Source organism: Nannobrachium achirus (assembly GCF_963921795.1).
Source record: "Nannobrachium achirus genome assembly, chromosome: 16".
NCBI classification, from domain to species: Eukaryota; Metazoa; Chordata; class Actinopteri; order Myctophiformes; family Myctophidae; genus Nannobrachium; species Nannobrachium achirus.
Genome location: NC_137823.1, coordinates 24,192,676 through 24,210,881, shown reverse-complemented (window position 1 = coordinate 24,210,881; position 18,206 = coordinate 24,192,676). Strand labels below are relative to the sequence as shown.

Genomic DNA, 18,206 nt, shown 5'->3' with positions numbered 1-18,206 from the left:
GCTTCATCGCTCAGCTAAGGGGTCCTTGGCCTGAAACCGTTGAAGACCCCTTTGCTATAGTTTTTTGACATTACACTTACGCCACATGTAAGACGGAGGGGCTGTGTGTCCGTGGTGAACGTCACCGACGCCAGTGGCTCGGGCACGTCCTCTCCGCCGTTCATCAGCGCCAGCAGGCAGCCGGGGTGCACGCGGACCCCGGCCTTCTCCAGCGCTCGCGCCACGGCTTTCTCCACCTCGGGGTCGGCGAAACAGCAGGTGGCGCTGTTTTCTGTTCCCGTGGCGGGGGAGGGAGGGAGGAGGACCAGGTGGATGCGAGAGCCCCGGATTCCCAGGCCGAGCAAGGCCTCCACACAGGTGTAGACGTCAAGGCTGTTCCCGTAGACTATGGCGTTATCTGTTGAGTCACAGTCAGCGTTAATTTTGTCGACTACACCAGTGGTTCTCAACCTTTTCAGGCCGTGACCCCCAAAATAATCATATTTTAACTGGGGACCCCCCCACCCTGATGAGCACTATTAGTTGAGGCATTACATTTTGTATAACACGGTTCTATTGTGAAAATAGCAGATCTACATGCTCACAACGCCTCGCAACGCCATTTTAGAGGTATTAAAAAGTCCTTAAATTGTCACTTTAGAAATGCGCAGATACCCTCCATACACTTAAACTTTATGTTGATTTGTTTACTGTTGAGTGAGGAAAACGATTTTGGACATTAAGTTAACATTAAGTTTCTTAGTTAACACTTTAAAATGTTATTCTGTTATTGTTCAGTTTGACTTTAACTTGACTTTCATTTTATTCAAATGGCGTTTTTCCCGTGTTTTAATGTTGTCTGTGTCTTAATGTAGTAATAATGCATTGTGCTACAGCACTGAATTGTTGTTGTTAAAATGTTCTCTACAAATAAAACTTGCAGCCTATAATATATTATAGCCTATAATGATATACATATTAAGCCCATAAACAATGCTAAGAGACCCATGAATAAAGCACTCCCAACTCTTTACAGTCTCTGTGGTTCCCTAGACCCCCAATGGAGTTTACCATAATGGAGTTATAAGTGGATCCATCCTTTAATGCAAAGTGTCCCAGCTAGAACCTTCAATGGCCCCCCTGTCCTTCTAACGAATATGCATACATGCAAACATTTACATACATACATGCATACTGTTACATACAGTGGAAGCAGCCTATTCTGAGGCTAATTGCATTGAATTGGAAGGGCAACTCTGTGTTTGCAAGGGAAAACAAGAAGGCCCTGTTTCAAGTCTATATGCCATTGTGATGATGATGATGATGATAATGATGATGATGCTATAGAACAAACACGGGAAAATTCTACAACTCTGCCACCAAAATGTGGAATTCCCTGACACCATCCACTAAAGCAGTGGTTCTCAAACCTTTTTGGTTCAGGGCACCCGTGTAAATAACGTTTTCATCCATGGCACCTTTGAATTATAGCCCCTTACATTCCTTATATTTATTAACATAAATATGTTAATCTTTCCCCTACAATATGTCAGGAGGCAAATTTGAGACGATAATATACGTTTCGTTTTAGCTTGATATTGTTTGATAGGGACACATGACAATCATGTACAGCAAATGAAAATAGACTTCCCAGGAAATATCGTACGGAGCATTTTGAATTTAATACAAATCGGCTGAGAATTGACCGAGCTATGGCTGTGTCAAACTGCGGTGTCCTTCCAACAAAACATTTATTTTTTGTGCTCAAGACGTGCTCTGACCATGTTTAAACGGTATGCGGTGCGTTTTTTAAGTCACGGTGCATAATAGCAGCTGCCGCATTGCGCCCTTAATTAACATATGGACACTCCCCCATGTGTTAAATAAGCTGGCAAGTCTTAAACCTTAACTGTTTGCATTCAGCGCGACTTGCATAAGAAGGATTGCGCATAGGATGGTGGCGTTGTCACTTAATTAACGCACAAGACCTGGGAATGAATCAATCAAAATAGGGCCCTCTATGTTATTTGGTGCAGAGTTGTTTTTTAAGTGAGTGTTTCTCAATCTTTTTTGGCTTGAGTACCCCCTTTCCCTGATTTCTGAATCCAAGTATCCCCTTTTGCTTGTAAAACTGTAATTAAAATATCAATAAATGGTGGTATATGATGCTATGATATCCCCCATTTCAAGAATATTAAATCACAAGTAATACATGGAGTGAAAGAGTTTCAATTCATGTCAACAACTTCAATACACTCAAACAACTTTAAAACACATCCATGTTACCTGGTACCATATATTTTGGGTTAGCAACTCAGGCTCATATAAAGTAACACTACAAGTTACAACATAACAGTACAAGTGTATTCCCCTCCTAATTCAACTGTAGTCAATTATTTAACTATAATCAATATTAGCATGATTTATACTTCTATTTTTCTTTTTTTGGGGGGCAATTTCTCAAGTACCCCCTGCAGTACCTCCGCATACCCCTAGGGGTACACGTACCCCCATTTGAGAAACACTGCTTTAAGTGATGCCCTGTCTTTGTTGAATGAGTGGAAAGAGAGAGTGGTTAAGCATGCCTCTGTCCATGGTGCTGATTGTGTGGACAGCTCCCTGCTGCCAGGAGTCTGAGCAAAGGCTTTCCATTGGTTCTGAACTGCAGCACCGAAGACCCACAGACAGATGTCTAGCATGGCTTTTGTAGTACACTACATTCGGGACTACAATTCCCTTGATGTCTAGGTCTAGTCACTGAAATGTTGGACACAGGTGTCTTGCGTTGGCAGGTGTCTTGCGCAAGAAATACTAGCGACATGTCCAGGGGGTGTACTTGTACATCAAGCTGCCTCACGCTACAGAAACAGGAGATAGGCACCTGACCTGCCCTGCCCTATGGGCCTCATGGCTCGGCAAGGCTTACTTAACGGATGATGGTCTATCATCCTATTCCTAACGGTGGTCTATTTCACTGTTCTGTCTAACAAGTCTACAGTGTTCATTTATCTCAGAAGGCCGTACACATTTCCATCTGTATACCATTTGAGAACTACTATCCCAGTGTACAAAATAGACTACCAATTCCCAGCTGCAAACTAATTATCGTTGTTGTTGGGTGTAAACCCTGTACCCTGTATGTCGTTTTTTGTATTTATTTTAAAAAACGATTTAAACTAGTGAAAACAGATCTACAAGCACACAACGCCTTGCACCGCTAGGCATTGTGTGCTTGTAGATCTGCTATTTTCACTACTTTTGTGCGGCGGCCTTGTATGATGAAGCAGGGCTTTACTTTGCTAAAAACATACACATTTGAAACTTGGAGATACGAGGTTTCTGCCCGACAGTGACGATATGCTACAGTATATGCACAGACATCAACCATGTTGAAAATAACTCACTCTCAGCTGCCCCTACCCTCACCACGTTTAAAACCACACTCAAAACCCACCTTTTCTGACTTGCACTCTACTCCCTGCCTAATCCTAATCCGCCCTTTTCTACCTTTTCTAATGTTTTTAACCTTTTAACTAGTTTATTTTGTAAGGCAAGTTTGAGTAGAAAGCACTATATAAATCGTATGTATTGTTATTATTATTATCAATAACTGTAGAGGTCCCTTGTCAACGGCCTGGTACCCCAGTAGGTTGGGAAAGCAATCCCAGTGTACAGCACTCTGATTATGAAATGTCATATACAGTAGAATGGATCATGTCATATAGTAATATTTACACACTATAGCTCTTTATAGGCTGTGACCCCCAAAATAAACACATTTGAACTGGGGACCCCCACCCTGACAAGCACTTGGAATTGTAGGTATTAGATTTAGATAAATATTGTGAAAATAGCCGATCTACATGCTCACAACACCTCGCATGTAGATCGTCTATTTTCACAATGTTCGCCTCTTACTTACTTAATATTTGACAGTTTGGCTATTTTGGTATTAAAACAGTCTTGAAAGTCCTTAAATTGCCACTTTAGAAATGTGCAGATACCACTTATACTATGTGTTGGTTTGTTTACCATTGAGTGTGAAAGCAACTACATTAAGCTAATCATCTGGGGACCCCACAAAATAATTTGGGGGCCCCACTTTGGGTCCCGACCCCAAGTTTGAGAACCACTGATCTAGAGTTAACCCCAAAATCCCCAAAGTCCACTGAATTCAATGAAGGAGTGGCCCTCCATTGAAACCATGTCCCTTTTCTGATTGGATGTTATAATGGATTTGAGGATTGGTCAAGCTTCACGTGATATCATGAATAGGCAACCACACTAAGCAACCGCACATTTCCCAGAATTGTGCCTTTCTAGTGATATATTTGTTAGCAGCCAGCCTTTGAAATCATGGGTGAACAAAAATACTAGCCGTCTGAATCTACTTTTGTACAATTTGCATTTATTAATGGTTTCTTTCATGATTGCCACTTTCTCATTAGTATGTATAACAGGGCGTTGCTCTACAGCGCTGCACTAGTCCTTCGGAGGAATAGATTAATTCTGCTTAATGACAAAGGGTGTTTTTTTCTCCCTGTGCTACTCAGAAAACGATATGATCTGGGGGGAGGTGGGCACTGATTTGCAGAAAAGAAAGATTTCTCAGCAACTAATTAGGAGCTAATTATACAAAGGCCCTTGAGCACTGATTAGCTGAATAATGAAATTGTGGATTAATGTCTTGTGCGTTGTCACGTGCGTAGTTGCTTGTGTCTTTCTAAGTATTTATTTAGATGTGCTGTGTATCTTGGTGCACATTATGTGCAACTCACATGAACGATATGGCCCCTCTGAAGAGTTGGTCACTTTTCAGAAAGTGACCAACCCTCGTGTTCCTTTTTTGAGCATGTAATTCTAGGCGAGAATCTGTGAAAATGTGTCAGAAATTGCTGATCTACACGCTACAAAGAAAAAGGGATGTGTGTGTGTGTGTGTGTGTGTGTGTGTGTGTGTGTGTGTGTGTGTGTGTGTGTGTGTGTGTGTGTGTGTGCGTGTGCGTGTGCGTGTGCATGCGTGTGTGCCCTATACCACTGATTCCCAATCGTTTTAGCTCGAGACCCAAAAGATATTTAAACAAGAGTTCAAAGTTCACGGCTTTACGGCAATAATGGCGGAGCTGGATATAAACAAATGATGGCCACAGGCATGTCGTGAAAAATGGACTATCGAGCGAGATAAATAACTGGATATATTGCTTGAAAAAACAACTGCTGGATCATCAAAAAGTAGGAAAGTCGTTTTTCCCAGAAATTCTCCTTTAATGCTTAACCAACCAATAAGAGAGGATTGTGGGACTCAGGGCCCACTATTTCTTAGTTTTGAGTGGCTTTCAAATCAATCAATTGTTTCCATGTTCCATATTTGACATCAACATCCACTTGTAGGTTTGACAGAGTATGATTCATTCATACTCAACCCTGGGCTGAATGATGGTCTAGCTCTCCACTATTATTGAAATGCACCATAAGAGCTTGTGCATTATCAGACGGATGCTCAAAAACAACATTTCCTTCATACGAACATGTAAATACCTCCCTTGGCCTCCAATTATCTTCTAACAAAGACACTTCCATGCCAGGGACCTGTGCACAGAGCACTGAAATATCTACTTCCTATTTATCTCAATATTCAAATCAAAGCCTGTCCATTAATAAAGGACTGGCACAGAAATGATTCTGTGAAACATCAAAAGGCATGGAATGCAGTATGAAGCAGGCCCTAATAAGTTACCATAACGGACAGTCCATTGTTGTGCCCTATAGCAGTGGTTCTCAACCTGTGGGTCTGGACCCCCAGCGGGGTCCCCAGATTATTTTTGGGGGTCCCCAAGATGATTAACTTAATGTGCAACATTGTTTTCTCACTCAACAGTCAACAAACAAAAGTGTGTAGAGGGTACAGGTATATGCACATTTCTAAAGTGACAATTTAAGCAGAAATGGTGAAAATACGCTGCACGCTGCGAGGCGTTGTGAGCATGTAGATAAGCTATTTTCACAATAGAACCGTGTTATACAAAATGTCATGTCTCAGCTCTTAGTGCTCATCAGGGTGGGGGGTCCCCGTCCCCAGTTAAAATATGATTATTTTGGGGGTCCCGGCCTGAAAAGGTTGAGAACCACTGCCCTATAGCACACACAACAAACAGCCATACAGTTAACCACAAACACGGTTGTGTGGCCCCCTGCCTAATCTAGTTGAATGCCCCTGGTATAGAGGGTATCTGCACATTTCTAAATGACAATTTAAGGACTTTTTAATACCTCTAAAATGACAAATTAAACATTGGCCAAATTTTCAAAGCAGAAATTGTGAAAATAGCCGATCTACATGCTCACAACGCCTCGCAGCGCGTTGCTATTTTCACAATAGAACAGTGTTATACAAAATATAATGCTTCAACTCTTAGTGCTCATCAGGGTGGTGGGGGGTCCCCGGTTGAAATATGATTATTTTGGGGGTCACAGCCTTAAAAGGTTGAGAACCACTGCCCTCCTGCACTTTGTATTGATAATACACACGTACCCTCCAGCTCCATGAAGCTGCTGCTCAGCCAGAGGTGAAGGGCGCTGCAGTCCTGGTGGTCGTTGAGGGTGAACAGGTTGGAGGGCACGTGGCCAGCGTAGCGACGCTGCGGCCGAGCCAGGAGCTCGCCGTTTGTGATTGGCCGGTTTAGATCCACGCCAGTGGGACAGGGAACCTACAAGAGGATGGATGACACGGTGACAACGGTATGCGTGTTGTTGTTGTTGTCGGGTGGAAACCGTGTATGTCCAAAACCGTTTGTTTTGCGTTTATCATTTTAAAAAATGATTTAAAATAGTGAAAATAGACGATCTACAAGCGCACAACGCCTCGCAGTGTGAGGCGTTGTGTGCTTGTAGATCGTCTATTTTCACTAGTTTTGTGCGACAGTCTTGTGTGATGAAGCTGGGCTTTACTTTACGATAAAACATCCAAATTTGAAACTTGGAGAAACGAGGTTTCTGCCCGACAGTGACGATATTGTCTCTGTCGGGTGGAAACCTCATATGTCCAGAAGTGTGACTTTTCAGGATTCAAATAAATAAAGCACTACTTTTGATGGTTTTAGGTGACGCCAGTACGATCAAGTAGGCCATTGATTTACAAACAAGAAGAAAAAAAAGTTAGAGATGGAGGTTTCTGCCCGAAAACAGCGATAATTAGACAGTGTCAAAATCTAGAACAGTGATTCCCAAACCTGAGGGTCGAGGGCCCACCGGTGGGCTGTGATGATAATTGCAAGTGGGGCCCCAAATAATTGACAAAATGCTTAAAGAGGTGGTGCCATAGTTTTGTCCTTTTTCTGTTTTATATGTGTCTATGGAGTTAACATTACTCTAATAGACCCCCAGGTGTGGATCGGCCACTTTTCATGCTTTTGTGTAGCAATTTTGATGAGGCAATATTGTGTTGTTCTAAAATAAAAAATCCTTCTTTATCCAAACCTGATACTGCAGTCCCGTGCACAGGATGAGATGGTCATAGGGGACCACCCTGTCCCCGGACACGCGGATGTGTTTGGCCTCTCTGTCGATGGCCACCATGGTGCCGGTCAGAACGCTGACCACGCAGCCCAGGTGGACACAGTCTCTGCTGCTGTAGCCATGGCTGCCATGCAACGCAGACACAGGAGAGAGAGGGCAGTTCAGCCAGGCACGCTTCACCGAGTTCAAGATGGAATACAGTAGGGCATTAACGACTTGTGATTTTTGCAAGTCGACTCGACTCAGTAAAAAGTTGAGTTGAAGTCGACTTTATCGCTTGATGACGTCATCACATCACACACGACCCCCCAATTTTTTGGCGGGCCCCCAGATGATTAACTTAATGTGCAACATTGTTTTCTCTCTCAACTGTAAACAAACCAACATAAAGTTTAAGTACCGTATATAGAGGGAATCTTCACATTTCTAAAGTGCCAATTTAAGGACTTTTTAACCTCTAAAATGACAAATTAAACATTGTCCAAATTCTCAAATATATAGAGGCAGAAATTGTGAAAATAGCTGATCTACATGCTCACAACGCCTCGCAACGCGAGGCGTTGTGAGCATGTAGATCTGCTATTTTCACAACAGAACCATGTTATACCAAATGTAATGTAGCACTGTAATATTGGATCATTCCGTCCTTGACAATAAGCAATCCTACTGTTTGAATGCTGTACAGATGCACACATGGAGCAAAAATAATGCTAGAAAAAAAAATACAAAGGATTTTCTTTTTCAACTTCGACTTTCTCTGGTGGGAGTCGACTTGTGTAATGAGGTCGACTCAGTCGACTTGTCGACTTTTTCGTTAATGCCCTAGAATACAGTAGAACAGTGGAAGGAGAGGAACGCCGGCTCGCACACCGTTTATCTGCTCCAAAAACTCACTTTTATTTTAGGCAACTGCAACCTTTCCACAAATCGTCTTCATCAGGGAAAAAACGAAGACGATTTGTCGAAAGGTTGCAGTTGCCTAAAATAAAAGTGAGTTTTTGGAGCAGATAAAAAGTGTGCATGCTTTCCTCTCCTTCCATTGTCTGATACCTTGATCTCCAGCACCTGGCCTGAATATAGGATTGAGATGTGCACACAATGTTATACAGTAGAACAGGACAATGTTCTCAAACGTTTTCCTCTCAAGCAGTGGTGTAAAGTAAGTACATGTTCTTAAGTACTCTACTTTGAGGGATTTGTACTTTACTTGAGTATTTCCAATTTCCTTTACTGATAGTGATACTCCACCACATCTCGGATCCAAATATTGTACTTTTACTCTACTACAATTAGATGAAAACTTTAGTTACTAGTTACTTTGCAGATATAAATGATTATTATAAAAACATGCATTAATGGCTTTAACTCTAGTCTATATTATATCTAGGCTATTTGAAAATAGACAGTTTTTTGCCAGGGACCCCCATAAGAGAAGATACAAATACATCTGAGTATATATATATATATATTTCTTTTCAAAAATAACAGATGTAAATGCTCGCAGGGCGGCACAAAGTGACACGATGTGAGCTTGTATATCTGCTATTCTTGTAAAAAGTGGTCAAAATGATTGTGACGATACATTAACTACTTTTTCCTAACCTTCCCATGAAGTGTATTTCATTTGTTTTTTACAGCACCTTGTGGACAGAAAGCTGATGTCATCACTGTTGTGGTGGTGGTTGCCCAGGTAACCGTGGGTTGAGATGAGGGTGACATTGTTGAACCAGAGGTGAGGGCTGTGGAGAACACAACTGAATCAGTAGGCTGTGTGACGGGCAACAAACTCGTATGTCCACATTTAAACTTTTTATATACAAAAACAAACAGTAAATGAATGAAAAGTAGCAAAAATTGCCGATCTGCAAGCAATGCGACACGAAAACGTTTGAGAACAACTGAAGGCATTTGTAGAAATCAGGTCTTAATGGAAATTTAAAGTGATTTTGTGTGGCTTTTATGAATATGTAGCCAATGAAAGGTATATTAATTAACCCATTTAGGCCTGAACGCAAATCTGTGTTTAGATTTGAACCACTTCAACCATTATTTTATGCTTTAACTATTAAAAAAATTGCAGATACGGTATAAGCCCACAGCGCGGCACTCGCAAGCTTGTAGATCTGCTATATTTGAAAAATCGTGAACATTTGTGCAAGTCTTTGATTAGTTTTCACCCGATTCTATAAATGTCTTCTAAATCCTCCTTCTAAATCAGTGGTTCTCAAACCTTTTCATGTCAAGGACCCCCAAAATTACATGCATTTGGCCACGGACCCCCCCAGAAGCAAATATTTGAGTTACAAATGTTCGCTTTTAAAAAGCTGTATTTAAAGATTTGCCAAAAGATTCATGATTAAAAAAAAGCAGATCTACAAGCTCGCAGAGCGGCACTCGGTGCCGCACTGTGAGCTTTTTTTACATTTCCTGAACGGTTTTGGACTTATGAGGTCTCCGCCTGACAGTGACGTGACAGCTTGAGTGGCTGTCCTCGCACTGTGCTCTGATTGGCTCAGCTAGAGATGCACTCAATCACTCAGTAAATCAGTGGTCCTCAGACCTATTCCTCTCAAGGACCCCCAGATTGATATTTATTTAGCTGCGGACCCCCATCTGTTTGTGACGCGTAGTGAGCTTGCAGATCGGCTTTTTCCGGCACGCTGTTTAAAACCGTCCATTATGTTAATATGTGGAGTGCCTTCCCTGCCTCACAGCAATGCTACAGAGGAATGTGTGAAGCGAACAGATGACGAGTGAATGAAAAACAAAACAGGCTGTTTCTCATCTATCTCTATATGGCCCTCTCATATCGCCTCTGTCGGGTTGGAGCCTCATAGATCCAAAGCTATTACTGTTCAGGATTCAAATTCAAAAGTATCAAAAGTAGCAGATCCACAAGCTGGAAACATGTCGGGATCTGCAACTTGTGATGCTTTTGTGTGACAGTGTAGTATGATCAAATAGGGCCTTCATTTGCGAAGGAATCTTTAAAAAAATGTGGAGATAAGAGGTTTCTGCCCGACAGCAACGGTATGATAATCATTCTACTTCAGTTGCCATTGTGTATTTGGCATATTCGCTGTTTTTGAAGGACACATATATACTGTATTATCTGTTACATCTATTGTTTGGAATGCTGTGGCTTTGATCCTAGCTCTCCTTTACTATTGTTAGTGTTTTTGTTGAGTGGCCCTGGATAAAAGGAAACCAATGGTTGGGGGAAAGAAAAGAAAATGACAAAAAACACTCCTGGTTTTACCATGCTCTCTTTCCATGTATAAAATAAGTTCTGCTTCTCAATATCATTTATTATACTTAAAGCCTGACTTCTTTTTATCCGGGGGAACAAGAGGAAAAGTGCATAGTGCATGTTTCCCCTCTGGGACTAAGGAATAATAATAAACCATACCATAAATAATAGAGTTGCATAGTCTGTAAATAATTATTCAATTAATAATCATAATAATTTGATAATTAAGCAGGGGTCATCACTATGTTGGCTTGTGGTGGACATTTATGTCCTTTTTTCCCTTCTTTTTGCCACAGACATATACAAAATGAGCGGTCAATAATATTACCAGAAACACATAATAGCCCATGAATGACTCATAACAGGTCTGACTGTAACTCTGAGAGTGTAGAAATGGAACCAAATTGCGGGTCCATTTGGTTCCATTTGTACACTCCCAACACGGCGTCAACATAGTCTGACCTCGACCTCGTCAAACTTTCCTTTTTAATCCGTAGAACAAAACAAAAGGAAGGATTTGTAAGCCCACGTCATTGAGGCATTAAGGCCAGCTCCTGGTGGTCTGGAGTCTGGACACTGGTTACCACCAGTCTCCCCCCCCCCCCCCCTCTCTCTGTTTGTGTTGCTATCAGGGAAGGACAGATGGACACGGTGACCCTATAGCCTGAACCACCGACACACACACACACACACACACACACACACACACACACACACACACACACACACACACACACACACACACACACACACACACACACACACCCGTGTGGAGTTTTTATCTGTCTGACTCTGCCCCGAACCCCCCTCCCAAACACCCACTATAGTGCAGAGCACGCACGCACACAAACATAATACAGTACCTACTGCAGTGGTTCTCAACCTGTGGGTCGGGACCCAGGGGGGGGTCCCCAAATTATTTCTGGGGGTCCTCCGATGATTACGGTAACTTAATATGTGCAACATTGTTTTCTCACTCAACTGCAAACAAACCAATATAAAGTTAAAGTGTATAGAGGGTATCTGCACATTTCTAAAGTGACAATTTAAGGACTTTTTAATACCTCTAAAATGACATGTACACTGCAGTACTGTATACTGCGTCTCAGTGGTTCTCAACCTTTTCAGGCCGTGACTCACCCCTAAAATAATCATACTTGAACTGGGGCCCCACAAGCATTAGGAATTGAGTCATTACATTAAGCGTGATGCTCGGTTCCGCAGATAAATATTGTGAAAATAGCAGATCTTTACAAGATGGCTATTTAAAAAAATGTTGCCTCTTTCTTTTATTATTTGACGATTTGTCAAATGTTTGACCAGTTTTTATATTATAATTTGTTTTGGGTCAGGACCCCCTGCTGTATCTTGCCTGTCTGGCCTACTTTCCTGAATTAAATTTGACCCTACCCGAAAAAGGTGTGTGTGTGTGTGTGTGTGTGTGTGTGTGTGTGTGTGTGTGTGTGTGTGTGTGTGTGTGTGTGTGTGTGTGTGTGTGTGTGTGTGTGTGTGTGTGTGTGTGTGTGTGTGTGCGTGCGTGCGTGCGTGCGTGCGTGCGTGCGTGCGTGCGTGCGTGCGTGCGTGCGTGTGTGGACAGCAGTTTTGTGCAGGACAGATAAGCCCCCGCCCCCGTCTCTTACAAGAAACTGACCCATCACTCACCCTTCTCAATGCGTTGCCACCATTAGCTTAGTTAGCGGCATGCTAACTGCCTCATTAGCCAACTCATTCGTGACAGCAAACACAAGATATCACCCATGCAGCAGGTCCCCCTGCAACGGTGTGTGTGTGTGTGTGTGTGTGTGTGTGTGTGTGTGTGTGTGTGTGTGTGTGTGTGTGTGTGTGTGTGTGTGTGTGTCTGTGTCGTTATTAGTGTGTGTGCGTGCGTGTTTTCGTGCACGTGCTTTGGAAGTGCACGTGACAGTGGAGTGTGGCTAATTAAAGCACTCTCTGCTGCTGAATGCCCGGACCCCAGGCAGCTGTGTATGGCTGCTGACACGCGCATGAGTGCGCACGTGCACGCACATAGACACACCACCCTATCATCCTGTGTCCGCATGCCAACCCACCACACACACATACACACAAATAAAACCATATTTGATAATAAACATCCTATCACCCACATGTTATGGAGAGTGATATATTATTGTAATTTAAGCATTATTTCCTGCGCAATGAATGAATGAAACTGAACGAATGGCACCGGCATGATGCTCGCAGCAAATTATTGTCTTCTATAAATAGACGATTATCTTATACTGTATAAACACAAATGACACAAGGAATTTACACTCTCACTTCTGCTGATTATAGGAAAAACAGAATCACAGAGATTAGTGGATAATTGATTCAGAAGGAGACTTTTGAATGTTGTGCCATTGTGCGCCCGACTCCAGACATGTCCATTGCAGGCGCACGCTCTACCAAACGAATTTGGCATAGCGGGTGGTTTTAGAATCTGCAATGTGCTTTCCCAAACGTGTGTGGCCAAAATAAAAATTTTATGGAAAGCCCACGGACACACCTCCATGCAGAAATGACAAAAAGTCCGCATAATGTATAGCGAGCACAGCGGCCCCAAAATACTGTTTAGGGACAGCACAAGCTGCCTGCCCGCAATTCGTGAGTAAGTCAGTGACGAGAATATATAGGGCCCTTGGTTTTCTAAAGTATAGTAACACACACATAAACACGCACGCACGCACGCACGCACACACACACACACGCACACACGCACACGCACACGCACACGCGCACACACACACACACACACGCACACACACACACACGCGCACGCACGGTTGCCTAGCAGTTATCACTTGTCAGGCGAATCAGCTTGTCATTCTGTCCTGCTTGTTGTTTGGTTGGAGAGCACTTTAATCTCAGAGAGACAGAGGCTGAACGCAAACAAACACAGGCAGCCTCCTGCACATGGTCAAGTGATGACTAGTGTACACCCCGCTGGATTCCTGAGAATAATAATTCGTCGCAAAGAACAGATTCAGTAGTGCAGGGGTCTTCAACGTTTTTAAGGCCTTATACCCGAGAGAGAGAGAGATGATGAATATAAAATATATAGAATTTTTGTCCATTTAGCAGTGGTGGGAAAAGTACTCACATTTTCTGCTTAATCAATACTGCATTGTAGAAGTACTCTGTTACAAGTAGTAAGTCCAGAATTAAAAATTGACTTGAGTAAAAGTACAAAAGTATTGGCATCAAAATGTACTTAAAGTACTAAAAGTAAAAGTAAGTAAAGATGTTTGAAAATAGCAGATCTACAAGCTCACAATGCGACGCGTTGTGAGCTTGTAGATCAGCTATTTTCAAATACCCAAGGTATAAAATAGGGCTAAAGTGGTTTATGTATGTTTTAACATATTATAATTTATATCAGCAAAGTAACTAGTAACTATAAGTGTAGTGGAGTAAAAGTACAATATTTGGATCCCAGATGTAGTACAAATACCTCAGAATTTTACTTAAGTACAGTAGGCCAACTTAAGCAAATTTACTTAGTTACTTTACACCACTGGAGCTGCAGAAAGGAGCTGTAGGAATGAACGGACGTTGGCACGTGTCTCTCACCAGAACACGAGGGTCTCCAGGAAGCTCAGAGCTGTGTCTGACGCCCCCACCACCACCAGCCTGGCGTTGATGGTCACCTTGGGCTCCATGCTGAGCTTTCTGCTCAGCAGGTTCAGAGCATACGGTGCCTGGTGAGGAGAGGAGGGGAGGGGAGAGGAGAGAGTGGCATTATAAGGCAGATTCCCTTGCAAAACACATCGTCGTTATCGTCACATCTCCTTATTCTAGCTTTTTGTGTTTTTTAACTTGCAGTATATTAACGCTAGGGATGGGATGATACACAATATTATCGTTTATCATGATAAAAAACACTCACGATAATTGTATGGTAGAGTTAATTTATCGTGATATCGTCCTCCGTCATGCACTGGGATCAATTCACCTTTTATTTGCCGAGTTGCATATCCGGTACCATTTAAACCCTCTATAATTGGTAAACGGTACTTATAATATACACACTTTTTTCACTCTCTATCAAATGTCTTTGCCAAAAAATAGCAGATCTACAAGCTCACAACGAGCGGCTATTTTTTGGCAAATGTTACATCTAATGGATTTTGATTATCGTGATAATATCGTAAATCGCGATTTCTTTTGTCACCATAATCGTGATATGAAATTCTCATATCGTCCCATCCCTAATTAACGCCCTACTTGATCGTACTACAGCGTCTCCCAAATGTGTAAAAAGTAGCAGGTCTACAGGCTCAATACGAGTTTTGAGCCTAGATCTGCTGCTTTTGATACCTTTGAATGTCACACAAACATAGTGAAAATAGCAGATCTACAAGCTCACAACGCCTCGCCTCCCTAAAAAGGAATGGTTTTGGACATCAAACCGACAGCAGATATAATCTATTAATCTTGTACACAAATGGTTGAATGATTGACAATGGTCCGAAGAAGAAAAAAAAAAAAAAAAGAAAAACAATAAGAACCTTCACAATAGATGAAATTAGAAGCAGCAATTTGCCCGTTCGCCAAATGTTAGGGTGGCATTGACGATTTGCGCAGAGAAATCTCCAAATGTCACACGTAGAAAAGGAATGACAGTGAATACCAGGGACGTGCAGAGAATGTTAGAAAGGCAGGAGCTGACATTTCTAAAAAAAAAAGCTTGGAAGTCGGCAATTTTCGGTAGGCCTACTTCATAAATGATACCCCACTAAACAGTGTAACAGCATGGATTTCTACACAGAGAGTGCAATTCTTTCAACATAAGATGCTGCGTTCAAGTTCAAGAGAGTTTGCAAAAGGCAATTCTCCCGAATGCTGCCTTCAGGTACCGTATGGCATGGAAAGAGGGCTTTTGCATTTCTTTCACCATAGTAAAAAACTGCATTCATGGTGTGGAGGGGGCACTTTTTACAGACGGATAAAAGGGCAGGGGCTCAAGCCCCCTTTCATGTCTATATGCGTGCACGTGCCTGGTGAACACAGTGTTCTCTAAAATTCAAAGGTTCCAGCAGAGCTCCATGCATGGCCCACCGTATGGTGGAGAGAGCTGGCTGCGATCTCTGGCTGATAATTGGGCCCTTGATCATTCATAATTAGGTAGATTGGTCCCACAATTCTGTCTAATGGAAACCTGAGGGGGTGGGGAGCCGCCGGATGGAAACCGCAAGGTTCCCAGTTCGATCCCGGGCTCCCCTAGCTCTAGTCGCATCCAACTCGAACGGCCCAGTTGAGTATTCTTATTTCTGGGTTCTGTCTTGAGGCGGACGAGTTGGATGTGTTTTATTTCATGACAGAAATAATGTATTTTACAGAGTGGGTGGGGTGCTGAGAGGTTCCCCACCGCGGAGAATAGACTTTCAACAACGCAAAACTACCTTTGTTTAGGTGAATAGCAAAGTAGTAGTAGTATTTTGACTGAAGTTGAGGGCAGATAAATTCCTGGTCCTGTCATTTAGTCAGCCGCCTGTCAGAGCATTAGTGAGAACTTGCTGACGCTCTGGACCAGAGCTAGGGCTCCCCCAGAGTTAGTGTCAAAGTGTCCTTGAGCAAAACTCTGAACCCCTAATTGCTCCCGATGTACAGGTTGGTGCCTTGCATGGTTTCCTCTGCCTTCTGTGTATGAATGTGTGTTGAATGGGTTAATGTAATGCACAATCTATGTAAAGCTATTTGGATACAAGCTCTATATAAATGCACCATTTACCACCAGTAAGACTCCCTAATCGGGAGATAAGCGACCGTCAGGTCGCAGCGTGATTTTAGGCCACAATGTGTAGGAGCAGTGTCCAAAAATGTGTTTGAAAAAATGGGCCTGATGGTGGCGCTATATGGGACAGATCCATGTTGATGAGATGAGCGTAGACATACTGTGTACCGATTTGCGTGATTTTAGGGCAAATTCTGTAGGAGCAGTGTCAAAAATGTGTTAGAAAAAATCAGCCTGATGGTGGCGCTATATGGGACAGATCCATGTTGATGAGATGATTGTAGACATACTGTGTACCGATTTGCGCGATTTTAGGGCAAAATCTGTAGGAGTAGTGTCCAAAATTGTGTTTTAAAAATCGGCCTGAAGGTGGCGCTAAATGGGACAGATCCATGTTGAAGAGATGAGTGTAGACATACTGTGCGATTTGCGTGATTATAGGGCAAAGATTGTAGGAGCAGTGTCCAAAAATTTGTTTTGGAAGAATCGGCCTCATGGTGGCGATAGAAGAGGGGCATGTGAGAATTGATGGGTGGAGGTTGTGGTTTAGCAGGCAAGGAGTGTGTGTGTGCAAAATGTGGCATGGATCGGGGCAACGGTTGCGAAGATATGAGCAGGGCAAAAGTGTGACGTGTGACGTGTGACAGACTCACAGACTGACTCACAGACTGACTCACAGACTGACGGACAGCTGGTCGAGGTTTTGATAGTAACTGCGACCTGACGGTCGCAATAAAAGATATACAATGATTTTGTCTTAAATCTTTTGGCATTTAGCTGATGTCTTGTGTCCCGTGGCTCACAGTGAGGGCAACAGCATAATAACATTTGATATATACTTGAAATTCTACAGCAAACTGGTGTAAGTGCTATTTTTTGGCCTGCGACATTATAGCGTGCAAATAATAATGATATTTCACCCATCGGGCGGGAGACGAATGAACGATAGGAAAATTGCTGATGACTAGTTAACATCAAAACTACTCGTGTGATGCCTCATTCATGCAGTTAGCACCTGAACATTTAATTTCTGTTTATTTAAAGCAGTGGTTCTCAAAGTGGGTTCCAGGGATGGGGGTCTTTATGGGGGTCTAAATTGACCCTTAAAATGCTGTAACTCTAATGGGCCCTAATGGGTTCATTTGGTTCCATTTGTACACTGTCAGAGTTAAGGGGAGACCTTGACATTTGATGAAGGTTTGAGAAAACACTGATTTAAAGAGCTGGGGAGCCGGGGGTAGAGACACCTGTTACTGAACAAACGCTCTAGTTATTTAACAAAAAAGAACGTCACTTACACCTTAACTAAACGAACAAAGCAGAGATTTTGCACGTAGTACGCGGGGGCAGGTGCAGCTGTGTCCTTATCAGTCCCAGCGCCCTGGTCGAGATGCTGCTTAACAGGGACGTGCAGAGAATGTTATGGAGGCAGGGGCTGACATTTCTAAAAGGGCCGTTTGGTGAAAATATCGAAAATAGCCGACCTCCAAGCTCACAACGCGCCGTGTTGCGACGCGTTGTGAGCTTGGAGGTTGGCTATTTTCGATACTTGACACAACACTTAACCCCTAAGCACTACCCTAACCCTAAGCATAATCAAGTCAATACTGGAGATGTGGCGTACAGCTCGGATTTCCACACAGAGAGGGCAATTCTTTCGACATAAGATGCTGCATTCAAGTTCAGGAGAGTTTGGACAAGGCAATTC

The 18,206-nt window shown here is 42.7% G+C and overlaps 1 protein-coding gene across 1 annotated transcript in view; it reads right to left on the bottom strand.

Moving 5' to 3' along the window:
* The window catches only part of cfap61 (cilia and flagella associated protein 61), a gene marked incomplete at its 5' end in the record, with an annotated part of 57,269 nt that overhangs the window by 12,622 nt on the left and 26,441 nt on the right, over positions 1-18,206 (bottom strand). Inside the window, 5 exons of the mRNA XM_080744812.1 lie at positions 81-397; positions 6,511-6,685; positions 7,455-7,617; positions 9,134-9,232; positions 14,335-14,462. Coding sequence (XP_080600938.1) covers positions 81-397; positions 6,511-6,685; positions 7,455-7,617; positions 9,134-9,232; positions 14,335-14,462 — 882 coding nt within the window. The remainder of the gene's footprint in view (positions 1-80; positions 398-6,510; positions 6,686-7,454; positions 7,618-9,133; positions 9,233-14,334; positions 14,463-18,206) is intronic.